Source organism: Bos indicus, chromosome 5, assembly GCF_029378745.1.
Source record: "Bos indicus isolate NIAB-ARS_2022 breed Sahiwal x Tharparkar chromosome 5, NIAB-ARS_B.indTharparkar_mat_pri_1.0, whole genome shotgun sequence".
NCBI classification, from domain to species: domain Eukaryota; kingdom Metazoa; phylum Chordata; class Mammalia; order Artiodactyla; family Bovidae; genus Bos; species Bos indicus.
Window position 1 is genome coordinate 84420171 of NC_091764.1, and position 14613 is coordinate 84434783.

At 37.9% G+C, this 14613-nt stretch overlaps 1 protein-coding gene across 5 annotated transcripts in view; it reads left to right on the forward strand.

Moving 5' to 3' along the window:
- Window positions 1-14613, forward strand: part of LMNTD1 (lamin tail domain containing 1) — a 489113-nt gene that overhangs the window by 432328 nt on the left and 42172 nt on the right. For 4 of the 5 annotated variants that reach the window (XM_070789936.1, XM_070789935.1, XM_070789934.1 and 1 more), the window contains 3 exons: window positions 902-1020; window positions 7660-7895; window positions 11894-12086. In XM_070789936.1, the coding sequence (XP_070646037.1) occupies window positions 959-1020; window positions 7660-7895; window positions 11894-12086 (491 nt within the window). In that variant the 5' untranslated portion in view covers window positions 902-958. Of the gene's footprint in view, window positions 1-567; window positions 808-901; window positions 1021-7659; window positions 7896-11893; window positions 12087-14613 lie in introns of those variants that run through there. The other variant, XM_070789933.1, reaches the window with a different exon arrangement.

Here is a 14613-nt window from a genome sequence, read left to right on the forward strand (position 1 = left end):
GAACTTACTCATATGGTAATCATCATTAATATATCTTATTACTATGCACAATTATGTACTTTCATATGTGTTAATTGTATCCCCATGCCATTATTATTATGACACATTAAATGTGGATCTTTTACTCAAGGTAGAATCTTAATTAAGTGATCTCTTCTAAATCATATTGCTGGAATAACTAGGAGAAGAATTTAGAACTCCTGGCTTTGGTTTCATTATTTCTACCAATAGGTTTCTTTTTGCCTCAAAATATACAAGTTTTCTGTTTGTGTTGCCTAGCTGTTGCCATGTCCTCAAAAAGCATTTGTCAAAACAAATGAACCAACCCTCCCACCTCCAGAACAGTGAGTAACTCCCCTCAAATTTGCATACTAGCTTTAACCCTCAGAAATTCAAAATAGGATAACAAACATTTTGATGACAAAATTTGCCTGGTAGGAGAAACGGCTCTCTTAAAAGCAAGTTACGTTATTCGATGTGCGCAAACTGCAAAACAGGTGCAGTATTAACACAGCAATTGTTCAGAGGCCGGAACTTTGTAACTATGGAGACATTACCTCATAGCGTTCTAACAGTGTCTAACAGGCAGTGTCGGCCAGATGTGAAAGTTGTAATCATAAAGGTAGCTATGCTGGGTTACCGCCCTGTCTCTTGAGTTGCTTCCAGTGAGTGCTACACACCTTCATCTTGATTTGTTTAACATTCTTAGCCAGTATCAGTGTTGGCTATGTCGGTACTTACACATTCACATTAGAATCCTGGCATCAGCTTGGTGAAGAAATCATAATGTCTGGAGAGTGCTTTAAGGTAGTTAGATTAACAAGTGAGGTCACTTGAAAAAGAAAATCTGCCTTGAATCTCAGTTCTCTTCATTGTCTAATGCCATAATTTATTTTTCCAGAAAAGAAAAGATTCTTGTTTTCCAGCCAGTGCGAGAGACTCAGAAACTGTTCAGGAAATGTCGGCGGTGCTGCAGAGTGGAGTCCATGAGCTAGAAGATAAGATGGAGACTCAAGCACAGTAAGAAAGTCACAAATGAGTTTCAGAGGATGAGGATGGAGCATTTGACCTTTTTGTTTCAAAACGGCTTATAAAATAGAACTAGAATTGAGTCTACAAATTTCTTAAAATTAATGATAACATACTACAGTTTCCTCAACCACTGTTTTATAATGTTTAGTCCCTGAGTAATAGAAAAATTCACCTAGACAAATCTCCATCATATCAGACCTGGTAGAGTTTCCAAAACTCATATCTAAACATGTTAAAGCAATTGGCAGACAGTTTCTTTTTTTTTATTTAAATTTATTTATTTTAATTGGAGGCTAGTTATTTTACAATATTGTGTTGGTTTTGCCATACATCAACATGAATCTGCCACGGGTGTACACGTGTTCTCCATCCTGAACCCCCCTCCCACCTCCGTCCCTATACCATCCCTCTGGGTCATCCCAGTGCACCAGCCCCAAGCATCCTGTATCATGCATCGAACCTGGACTGGCGATTCGTTTCACATATGATATTATACATGTTTCAATGCCATTCTCCCAAATCTTCCCACCCTCTCCCTCTCCCACAGAGTCCATAAGACTGTTCTATACATCACTGTCTCTTTTGCTGTCTCGTACACAGGGTTATTGTTACCATCTTTCTAAATTCCATATATATGCGTTAGTATACTGTATTGGTGTTTTTGTTTCTGGCTTACTTCACTCTGTATAATAGGCTCCAGTTTCATCCACCTCATTAGAAAGCTGTGGTACATATACACAATGGAGTATTACTCAGCCATTAAAAAGAATACGTTTGAATCAGTTCTAATGAGGTGACAGACAGTTTCTTTAAACTACTTTACTAACAGAGAACTGCTGGAGAATTTTGGTTTAGGAAATGTTTAGGAGGATGTTAAAATTACAACTCTCTGTTTTTACTACTAATGTAAATCGTTTTATCAACTAAAGCATCAGCATTTGTTTTCCAATGTTTTGTTAAAAAATGATCTTTAAGAAAAACAACCGTATGTTAATGCATATATATGGAACCTGGAAAGATGGTACTGATGAATCTATTCGCAGGGCAGCAGTGGAGATACAGACACAGAGACCAGGCTTGTGGACACAGTAGGGGAAGGAGAAGGAGGGACGAATTGAAAGAGTGACATGGAAACACGTGGATTACCATATGTAAAACAGATAGCCAGTGGGAATTTGCTGTGTGACACTTGGAGCTCAAACCTGGTGCTCTGTGACAACCTAGAGAGCTGGGAGGGAGGGGACATATGTATATCTATGGCTGATTCATGATGATGGATGGCAGAAACTAACATAATATTGTAAAGCAATTATCCTCCAATTAAAATTTTTTAAATGATCTTTAATATTAAATATACAAAATTTAAACCGAATGTTACTTTGGACCTGGATGTCCTGTGTTTACTGATCAGTTCAAGTCCATTTAAAAAATATTTGTTCATACAGGTCATCTGAGAAATATTAATAATTGTTGTCAATATGACCAATGCCACATTGAAATAACATTGAAATGCTGGAATTGAATATTTATAACTACCTCTGCTTTAGTGTTAACTAGTTACAGAGGAAGCAAAATACCAAGTAAGGGCCTGAAAATTTCCACATGGGAAAGGGAAATCTAACCAAGCACCAGGAAGAAAGTCTCATCTTCCAAAAGGAGTCTAATAGGTCTGTGAGGGCAGGGTTCAAACAGTGGGCTGCCCCATGCTCATGCCTTCCTGAAATGTTTTAGCTTTTCCAAAAGTGCATGCTGCCATTAGAAACTTCTTGTTCAGCTACAAAAATAAGACCCCCCCTGTGGCCCTAGACCAGATTTCTTTGATCACAACATTTGCAAAAGCTCATTGGGAATCTTTCATGGAATTAAATTTATTTGGAAATGCATTTGTTTTACCAAAGGAAGAAAAAAAATCAGAGCTTATAAAATGAACATGCTGAAAAGATATAGTCAGTTGTCTTTAATGAAACCCAGATGTAAGGAACTTTGAAAGAGAAAGGTCCTTTTCCTGCTTATTCTAGACAGTGTCAGGGAAAAATTATGTCATATGATCTGTCTCATTTTAGACAGAGATGAAATGTTTGCGATTTGACAATAGACCTCTGTAGTCTCCTTTTCATTACCACCCCTGTCATACTCAAAAAGGGTGTCTTCATGGGTTAGAGCTTCTTTGACAAAAGATGAGCGGTTGGGAAGTCAGTAGAATGGCATGTGCTGAAGCTTTTTAAGGACTGCACGGTAATAACGCAGGCTTTCCAGGTGTCACTTGTGGTAAAGAACCCACCTGCCAATACAAGAGACACAGAGACACGGGTTCTATCCCTGGGTGGGAAGATACCCTGGAGAAGGGCATGGCAACCCACTCCAGTATTCTTGCATAGACAATCTGGTGGACAGAGGAGCCTGGCAGGCTACAGTCCACAGGGTAGCACAGAGTTGGACACGACTAAAGCAACTTAGCATGCAGAGTAATAATGCAGCTGCCAATGCCATCTAATTCTTTTTTAAAGTTGCCTGAGACTGTGCCTTGTGAGAAGGACACTTAGAGAAGTCTGATTTTGAGTAGAAAGCTCTCCAGATATATAACATTTCTGATGAAGGAACTTACCAATTATAGAATAAAACAATTGTGACTACCTCTTGGTAAACAAAGACATTGAGAGCAACACCAGAAAGACGGCAGATTAGGAAGTTTCAGGCCTTTGTTCCCTTACATAAAGATTTGGAAAAACAAAATAGTACTGGCTCAAATAACATTATGGAAACTCTGGAAAATGAGATCAAAATAGAGATGGTGCATAGGGGCAAAACACTTAGTTCATAACTTATAGATATGTGGCCCCCAAGAAGGCAGGGCTTAGGCTGGCCATGAATCTGGTTTTTCAGAGCTAAAGGATGGGACTCCGGGACCTTGCATTAAAAACACACACAGTCACATGGATTGCTTTGAGGTTACTGAGAACAGCCTCAATGTGAGTCATAAAAAGCAGTTGCCATAAGTCTTTTCATGAACTACCCCATGAAAATATTGTTTTACTCATAAAATGTCTGTTTGTGGTTTAGGGACTTTGTTTAAATCAATGCATACTATACTTTTTTATTTATAAAAAAGAAAAAAAAATCTCTTTATTCATAGTAAGATTTACTTACAGAAATAATGCCTGAAAAGTAATCCTTTCTTCTCTCTTTTGTGCTATTCCCTTCAGCATCCACACACACACACACACACACATACACAAATACACACACACGTACACATGTGAGCTGTATTTGTAGTTATTAATTTGTAGCATGTATTTGAAAGCATACATTAACTGTAGAATCTTTATAAATGCAAAACAATTAAACAACAGGAGAAAATAAAGGGAAAAGGTATAGTAAACAATGATATATTAAACAGAAATGATAATCATGTTTTTTCATGTTAATGGAAAGGGGAGATATAATACATGATGAAAGTGGGATGGATGAATTTAATTCAGAAGACCATTATATCTACTACTGTGGGCAAGAATCCCTTAGAAGTAATGGAGTAGCCCTCATAGTGAACAACAGAGTCCAAAATCCAGTACTTGGGTGCAATCTCAAAAATGAAAGAATGATCTCTGTTCGTTTCCAAGGCAAACCATTCCATATCGCAGTAATCCAAGTCTATGCCCCAACCAGTAGTGCCAAAGAAGCTGAAGTTGAACAGTTCTGTGATGACCTGCAAGACCTACTAGAACTAACACCAAAAAAAGATGTCCTTTTCATCAAAGGGGACTAGAAGGCAAAAGCAGGAAGTCAAGAGATACCTGGAAAACAGGCAAGTTTGGCACTGGAGTACAAAACAAGCAGGGCAAAGGCTAACAGAGTTTTGCCAAGAGAACACACTGTCATAGCAAACACCCTCTTCCAACAACACAAGAGCCAACTCTACACATGGACATCACCAGATGGTTAATACCGAAAGCAGATTGATTATATTCTTTGCAGTTGAAGATGTAGAAGCTCTCTATAGTCAGCAAAAATAAAAAGACTGGGAGTTGACTATGGCTCAGATCATGAACCCTTTATTGCCAAATTCAGAATTAAATTGAAGAAAGTAGGGAAAGCCACTAGACCATTCAGGTATGACCTAAATCAAATGCCTTACAATTACACAGTGGAAGTGACAAATAGGTTCAAGGGATTAGATCTGATAGAGTGCCTGAAGAACTATGGTTGGAGGTTTATGACATTGTACAGGAGGCAGTGATCAAGACCATCCCCAAGAAAAGGAAATGCAAAAAAGCAAAATGGTAGTATGAGGAGGCCTTACAAATAGCTGAGAAAAGAAAAAAAGTGAAAGGTAAAGGAGAAAAGGAAAGATATACCCATCTGAATACAGAGTTCCAAAGAATAGCAAGGAGAGATAAGAAAGCCTTCCTCACTGATCAATGCAAAGAAACAGAGAAAAACAATAGAATGGGAAAGACTAGAGATATTTTCAAGAAAATTAGAGATACCAAGGGAACATTTCATGCAAGATGGGCACAATAAAGGACAGAAACTGTATGGACCTAACAGAAGAGATTAAGAAGAGGTGGTAGGAATACACAGAAGAACTATACAAAAAAGATCATCATGACCCAGATAACCACTATGGTGTGATCACTCACCTAGAGCCAGACATCCTGGAGTCCAAAGTCACGTGGCCCTTAGGAAACATCACTACAAGCAAAGCTAGTAGAGGTAACGGAATTTCAGCTGAGCTGTTTCTAGTTCTAAAAGATAATGCTGTTAAAGTGCTGCACTCAATATGCAAGCAAATTTGGAAAATGCAGCAGTGGCCATAGGACTGGAAAAGATCAGTTTCCATTCCAATCCCGAAGAAAGGCAATGCCAAAGAATGCTCAAACTACCACACAATTGCACTCATCTCACACGCTAGGAAAGTAGTGCTCAAATGTCTCCAAAGAAGGCTTTAACAGTATGTGAACTGAGAAATTCCAGATGTTCAAGCTGGATTTAGAAAAGGCAGAGGAACCAGAGATCAAATTGCCAACATCCATTGGATCATCGAAAAAGCAAGAGAGTTCCAGAAAAACATCTACTTCTGCTTTATTGGCTATGCCAAAGCCTTTGACTGTGTGGACCACACAAACTGAAAATTCTGAAAGAGATGGGAATACCATACCACCTTACCTGTCTGCTGAGAAATCTGTATGCAGATCAGGAAGCAACGGTTAGAACCAGACATGAAACAATGGACTGGTTCCACATTGGGAAAGGAGTATGTCAAGGCTGTATATTGTCAACCTGCTTATTTAATTTATATGCAGAGTACAACATGCAAAATGCTGGGCTGGATAAAGCACAAGCTGGAATCAAGATTGCCAGGAAAAATATCAAAACCTCAGATATGCAGATGACACCACCCTTATAGCAGAAAGCGAAGAGGAACTGAAGAGCCTCTTGATGAAAGTGAGAGAGGAGAGTGAAAAAGTTGGCTTAAAACTCAACATTCAAAAACCTAAGATCATGGCATCTGTTCGCATCACTTCATGGGAAATAGATGGGGAAACAGTGGAAACAGTGGCAGACTTGATTTTGGGGGGCTCCAAAATCACTGCAGATGGTGACTACAGCCATGAAATTAAAAGATGCTTGCTCCCTGGAAGAAAAGCTATGACCAACCTAGACAGCATATTCAAAAGCAGAGCCATTACTTTGCCAACAAAGGTCCGTCTAGTCAAAGCTATGGTTTTTCCAGCAGTCATGTATGGATGTGACAGTTGGACTATAAAGAAAGCTGAGTGCAGAAGAATTGATGCTTTTGAACTGTGGTGTTGGAGAAGACTCTTGAGAGTCCCTTGGACTGCAAAGAGATCCAACCCATCAATCCTAAAGGAAATCAGTCCTGAATATTCATTGGAAGGACTGATGCTGAAGCAGAAGCTCCAATATTGGCCACCTGATGGGAAGAACTGAGTCACTGGGAAAGACCCTGATGCTGGGAAAGATTGTAGTCAGGAGAAGAGGACAACAGAGGATAAGATAGTTGGATGGCCTCAATGACTTGATGGACGTGAGTTTGAGCAAGCTCTAGGAGTTGGTGATAGAGAGGGAAGCCTGGCATTCTGCAGTCCATGAGGTGGCAAAGAGTCGGACATTACTGAGCGACTTAACTGAACTGAAAAGTGGAATATAAATGGTTTATAGAGTCTCAATTTTGAGTGAAAAAAAAGTCCTGGAAGGAAAAAATATTGAATCAGTACATTGTACATTTGAAACTAATATAATATTGGAAATCAATTGTATTTCAATTTAAACATTTTTAATAAAGATAAAAAGCCTGGAAGGAAATGGTAAAAATTTTAGTTGGTGAAATTGTAATAATTTTTATTTTCTCCTTTCTGGTTTTACACTTTTGTAAAACTATCTGAAATAGGAGTTTATTGATTTTTAAATAGAAAAAAAAGCTTGACTTTATGCTGAAGTGTTTTATTCAGATTGTTAAAACTAAAAATATAAGATACTCTTCTGTTAGATGCATAATACCTTTGAAAAGCAAAATCTTGAGTAATAATGACAGTTAATGCTTCTTGTGTTCATAGTCTATCATTTTGACTGTCTTGCTTTGTTTGTTATACTCATTTTTGTACACAGAATAGAAGACTCACAGGACGATGTCCCAAAGAAACTGCCATCTTTAGTACATTTCTTTCCAACGTCGACAGATTCAGATAGCACGACGCTGGCATGTTCACGGTCATTCTCTGATGAAATTCCTCTCAGTTACTGTCTGTCTAGCCCTCAAGTTAGTGGAGCAACTATATCAACAATTGGACCAAAGCCTCTTAAACCTGCTCTAGTGACCCATTCCCACTCAGAAAACAGCTTGGGTAAGCAAAACACAAACTTTTTTAGAGTGTTTTTAAAGCATATAGTTTGAGTCATTATATGCCTCGAAGTCAGAATGATGTTTTATTATTTGTCTTCAGTATCAATCGGTTCAGTTCAGTTGATCAGTTGTGTCTGACTCTGTGACACGATGGAATGCAGCACGCCAGGCCTCCCTGTCTATCACCAACTCCCGGAGTTCACTCAAACTCATGTCCACCAAGGCAGTGATGCCATCCACCCATCTCATCCTCTGTTGTCCTCTTCTCCTCCTGCCCTCAATCTTTCCCAGCATCAGGGTCTTTTCCAATGAGTCAACTCTTTGCATCAGGTGGCCAAAGGATTGGAGTTTCAGCTTTAGCATCAGTCCTCCCACTGAATATTCAGGACTGATTTCCTTTAGGATGGACTGGTTGGATCTCCTTGTGGTCCAAGGGACTTTCAAGAGTCTTCCCCAACACCACAGTTTAAAAGCATCAATTCTTTGGCACTCAGCTTTCTTTATAGTCCAACTTTCACATCCGTACATGACTACTGGAAAAACCATAGGCTTGACTAGACGGACCTTTGTTGGCAAAGTAATGTCTCTGCTTTTTAATATGTTATCTAGGTTGGTCATAGCTTTTCTTCCAATAAGTAAGCACCTTTTAATTTCATGGCTGAAAGTCACCAACTGCAGTGATTTTGGAGCCCCCAAGATCAAGTCTTTCACTATTTCCACTATTTCCCCATCTATTTCCCATGAAGTGATGAGAACAGATGCAATGATCTTTGTTTTCTGAATGTTGAGCTTTAAGCCAACTTTTTCACTCTCCTCTTTCACTTTCATCAAGAGGCTCTTTAGTTCTTCTTCACTTTCTGTCATAAGGGTGGTGTCATCTGTATATCTGAGGTTCTTGATATTTCTCCTGGCAATCTTATTTCCAGCTTGTGCTTCATCCACCCAGCGCTTCTCATGATGTACTCTGCATGTAAATTAAATAAGCAGGGCAACAATATACAGCCTTGACATTCTCCTTCCCATATTTGGAACCAGTCTGTTTTTCCATGTCCAGTTCTAACTGTTGCTTCCTGACCTGCATACAGATTTCTCAAGAGGCAGGTCAGGTGGTCTGGTATTCCCATCTCTTTTAGAATATTCCAGAATGTCTCCAGTATACTCATTTCTTAATGCCAAATGCAGAATAATTTAACTATACTCACCATTTATTCTAGCACTGGGAGTCATATTCAGGCCACATAAATATATTGGCCAAGTACATCATCTCTATGATTAAAATATCTTATGTTGTCATAATGGTTCATGGCTTGACCAACTAGATGATCTAGAATTTCTGGATAACTGAAAATTTTGTTGTATGGAATTAACTGCCCTTCCTCTGAATGCCACCAGGAAGATTAACAATATTGTCTATATTGTGCTTTAGAACTATGGCTTAGGGAAGGAAAGACAGATAAGAGAAAGAAGAAATACAAAGTAGGTAATAAAATGGTGGAGAGAAAGGGAGAAACAATCATTTGGAAACGAGGAAAATAACAGTAAAGTTTTGGCAGTTGCCGCAATGCACTCAGCAGTGTTCACACTATAAGGTGTATGTTCCTCACTGTGTTTGGGAAACTTTGAGTTTTCAGTGTTTAATGAAAAGACCACTGTCTTTGGAAACAGAAAACCTTGTTTCAAACCTACAACATGAAACATTTGGAATTAAATTAGTTCATTCCCACTCGAATGAGAATTTGCTTAATCTTTACATGAGACATTAGTTTAGATATTTGGTATCTCTGAGTCTCATTTTCCATAACCACAAAATGCAGGTTAAAATATCAACTTCAAGGGCTATTTTAAGTATTAAATGAGATATTTATTAAAATCACCTAGCACATAAGTGTGCTCAATAAAGTTGTGAATCTGAACGTATCTGTCCCTTCTCATGCTGCTACTGCTAAGTTACTTCAGTCGTGTCCAACTCTGTGCGACCCCATAGACGGCAGCCCACCAGGCTCCCCTGTCCCTGGGATTCTCCAGGCAAGAACACTGGAGTGGGTTGCCATTGCCTTCTCCAATGCATGAAAGTGAAAAGTGAAAGTGAAGTCGCTCAGTCGTGTCCGACTCCCAGCGACCCCATGGACTGCAGCCTACCAGGCCCCTCCGTCCATGGGATTTTCCAGGCAAGAGTACTGGAGTAGGGTGCCATCACCTTCTCCGGTACCTTCTCATAGAATAGGCTAAACTTGAGGTTTGTATTACCTCAACTAACACATTTCAAAATTGTTAGCACAAATACACCCATGACTACTTGATGTCTTCATTTTCCCTTACCATTCTGTGCACATCTACAACCTCTATATTTCACTTTGTTCCTGACATCTTCCTAAGATTTTGACACAGTGTCACACAAGATTTTGGCCTTTTGCCATTATTGCCGTATTCCCTGTGCCTCAGTGTTTGTATGCCTAAGGTACATTTTTCAAAGCAGCCTCCTAAGTTCACACTGACCTTGAGCAATGACCAGTATCTCTATGCTTAAAAGTAAAAATACACCTTTTATATCTAAGGAAGTAATATTTCTCATCCTTTGGCGCTGTGTCATTGTGTATGTTCTCTATTGGGTTGAAATGTGGAAGCTCCTAGTATGGAGGGAAAAATAAATATACTGGTTTCCCCTTGCAAGATGAGAGTGGTGCTGGAATAGAGTCTTTTCCTTCAGTTACTGTAGGTCCTGACTCTGCAGATAGGTATCTGTGTCTCCCAAGACTTGTTTTGCATTTGGTCCATTTCATTTCTAGATGAGATGACAACTGGAACCCAAGATCCATGTGTCTTATTCCCTTTCAGAGTACAAAGATTTTCATCCCTCAAGATGAGTTGTTAACAATGCTAAATAGTCTCTTTCTTCAAAGGAATTTAAAGATTTAGCAAATACTCACTTGAATAGTAATGAACTAATTTAATTCCAAGTATTTCTTCTAAACAAAATCCTCTAAGGAATCCTCTTTAGGAACTCTGTGTTTTTGTTTTTTTTCATATTTTGCCTTGCTTTGGTTTTGTTAAAGACAGAAGATAAAGCACACTCTAGATTGTCTTAATCCTTTGATGATTTTGGACCCAGGGTCACGTTAGCCAAAGTCCCTGTGCTACAACAATCGCTATCATTTATTGAGTACCTGCTAAATGCTAGACACTCATCTATATTATCTGCAATCCTCACATTGCCTCACACAAGGTAGTATTATCCTTATTTGATTTTCAAGAAAACCGAGAATTTGAAGGTTTAAATCATTTGGTTTAAATTAGTAAGTGACAAAGCTGGGATACAAGTGTGTCTAAATCCAAGACACAGTGCTCTATTTCATCATGATGTCTCTCTGTAATGTTCCTCTCTGCAGATACACAATTAGATTTATCCAGCATGATTCCTTCTATGCAAAATAATGAAACCCATTTTATGTTTGAATCTTAGTATTGAGAATTTTAAAAGAGTAAACTTCCAAGAGGACATTAGAATCTGATTAAGCATTACTTTATCTTCCTAATAAAGTATTTCAGTTGATTAGAGGAAATTTAACTCTGCCTGGCAAAACATACACCATTGATAGGAAAGAACTCATTTGAGACTTTAATTTATGCATAGCAATTTGGGGAGAAGAGGTAATTATAAAATAGAATAAACTGTACATTTCCAAATTTGAGAGACTCAAATGTTTTATCTACTCACAAACTTACACTGCTTCTATTACATCTTAATTAAATTATAATTATGCTAGTGATTGATAGTTTTAAGATAACTGAAATAATCTCTAGGAACTGAGTGTCACTAAAAATAATCACTTACTGGTTATTTTACAGACTTTGGTTTAAAGTTTCTAACTATCTTCATTGAGTTTGACTGTGACAGTAAAGTGTATAAAGAATATTGTTTTGTATAGAAGCAAGGAATAAAGATAGTAGCTTTGGGTCCTTTTACTCTTTTATCTACTCTATATTTGGTTTCTTTGAAAGGACTCAACGTCGTCAAAATTCCAAAGAAACACTCTATTCCAGTCCTTGCTGGTGAGCCAGCTGTGATTGGGGAAGGGGAAGATTATTTCCTGTCTTTGTTTGGTGATAAAAGGAAAGTTGTACAGTCATTCCACGAGAAAAGTTGGAAGCACTTCTCTATGATTCTTGAAGAAGTGGGCCAATCTAGATCCAGGTATATACTCTATTTGAACTATTTTTGTCTTCTATTGGAGTAGGAGTAATAAATTAGTAGGAAATAAAGATCTAATCTGTTGTTAGATCCAAGGTCTCTTCTACAAACCCTAAGCAATCCATTAAAATATAACTATTTAATATTCTGGGCAATTAAAAGGGATAAATACAACTTTCTAGGGAACCAAACAAGGAATGTTAATTCTTCTAAGATGCCAGAGAAAACAGCACTACATAAGTCTTACCAATAAAGTTAATTCTATATAAGAACCTTTTTATTATTAGCAAATCATTCAGATGGATTTAGAATCTTTTTTCATCTGCTTTGAGTTCAAGACAGAGGGAGAAAGGTGGACCTATAACTCACTTATAAAAATATCCATTTTTATGGTTGTTAGTATCTACAGAAAAAAGAATTGGTCAGAAAGAAAGTTGATGTTAGAATCAAAATAAAAGATGACTCATTTATGCATTTACTTCACCCTGGTTTTCTTGTTGCATGAGCAACAGATTAAATTGTGAATTTTTAGTAATGAACATATTTTTTAAAACTTTTATAGAAAAATCATTGGTTTACAGTGCTGTGCTAGTTTCAGATGTACATCAAATTATTTGTGGACATTTTAATGACAGCCATTCTGATAGGTATGAGGTAATTGCTCATTGTGGTTCTGATTTGCATTTCTCTATTAATTAGGAGTGTTAAGCATCTTTTCATGTGACTGTGTGTCTTCTTCGGAGAAATATCTATTTAGATCTTTACCTCTGTTGGATACATTTTTTTTTTTCCTATTAAGTTGTATGAGCTGTTTGTGTACTTTGGATATTAACCCCTTGCCGGTTGCATCATTTGAAAATGTTTTCTCCTATTCCATAGATGTCTTTTCCTTTGTTGATAGTTTTGTTGATAGTTTTGTTGATAGTTTTGTTGATAGTTTCCTTTGCTGTGCAAGAGCTTTTAAGTTTGATTAGGTTCCGTTTTTTAAATTTTCCTTTTCTTTTTGCCTTGGGAGATTGATCTAGGAAAATATTTCTACAATTTCTGTTAAATTATGTTCTGCTTATGTTCTCTTCTAGGAGGAAATGGCAATCCGCTCCAATATTCTTGCTTGGAGAATCCCATGGACAGAGGAGCTTAACAGACTATGGTCCATAGGGTTGCAAACGGTCAGACATTACTGAGCAACTGATCATGCATGCACAAAACTACAGTAAACAAAATGGTGTGGTATTGGCACAAAACTAGACATAAGGATCAATATAGCAGGATAGAAAGCTCAGAAACAAATCCACACACCTATTACCAATTAATATTATGACACAGGAAGTAAGAATATACAATGAAGAAAAGACATTCTTCAACAAGTGGATATTTTTTTACAAGTGAGTTATACATCCACTTTTCTCCCTCTATTGAACTCAAGATAGATGAAAAAAAAAGATTCTAAATCCATCTGAGTGATGTGTTAGTAAGGTTATGGTCAAAATCATTTAAGCTAGGCTTCAGCAGTATGTGAACTTAGAGATGTGCAAGCTGGGTTTAGAAAAGGCAGAGGAACCAGAGATCAAATAGCCAACATTCATTGGACCGTAGAGAAAGCAAGGGAATTCTGGAAAAACATCCATTTCTGCTTCATTGACTACACTAAAGCCTTTGACTGTGTGGATCACAACAAACTGTGGAAAATTCTTAAAGAGATGGGAATACAAGACCACCTTACCTGTCTCCTGAGAAACCTGTATGCAGGTCAAGAAGCAACAGTTAGAACTGGACAATGAACAACAGACTGGTTCCAAACTGGGAAAAGAGTATATCAAGGCTGTATATTGTCACTCTGTTTATTTAACTTATATGCACAGTACATCATGTGAAATGCTGGTTGGATGAATTACAAGCTGGCATCAAGATTTCCAGGAGAAATATCAGTAACCTCAGATATACAGATGATACCACTCTAATGGCAGAAAGTGTAGAGGAACTAAAGAACCTCTTGAAGAGGGTGAAAGAGGAGAGTGAAAAAGCTGGCTTGAAACTCAACATTAAAGAAACAAAGATTATGGCTTCTTGTCCCATCACTTCATGACAAATAGAAGGGAAAAGGAAAAATGGAAGCAGTGACAGATTTTATTTTCTTGGGCTCCAGAATCACTGGATGGTGACTGCAGCCATGAAATTAAAAGAGGCTTACTCCTTGAAGGAGAGCTATGACAAACCTAGACAATGTATTTAAAAGCAGAGACATCACTTTGCCAACAAAGGTCTGTCTAGTCAAAACTATGGTTTTTCCAGTAGCCATGTACAGATGTGAGAGCTGGACCATAAAGAAAGCTGAGCCCTGAAGAACTGATGCTTTTGAATTCTGGTGCTGGAGAAGACTGTTGAGAGTCCCTTGGACCAAAAGGGGATCAAACCAGTCAATCCTAAAGGAAATCTACCCTGAATAGTCATTAGAGACTGATGCTGAAGCCATAGTTCCAGTACTTTGGTCACCTGATGCGAAGAGCTGACTCATTGGAAAAGACCCTAA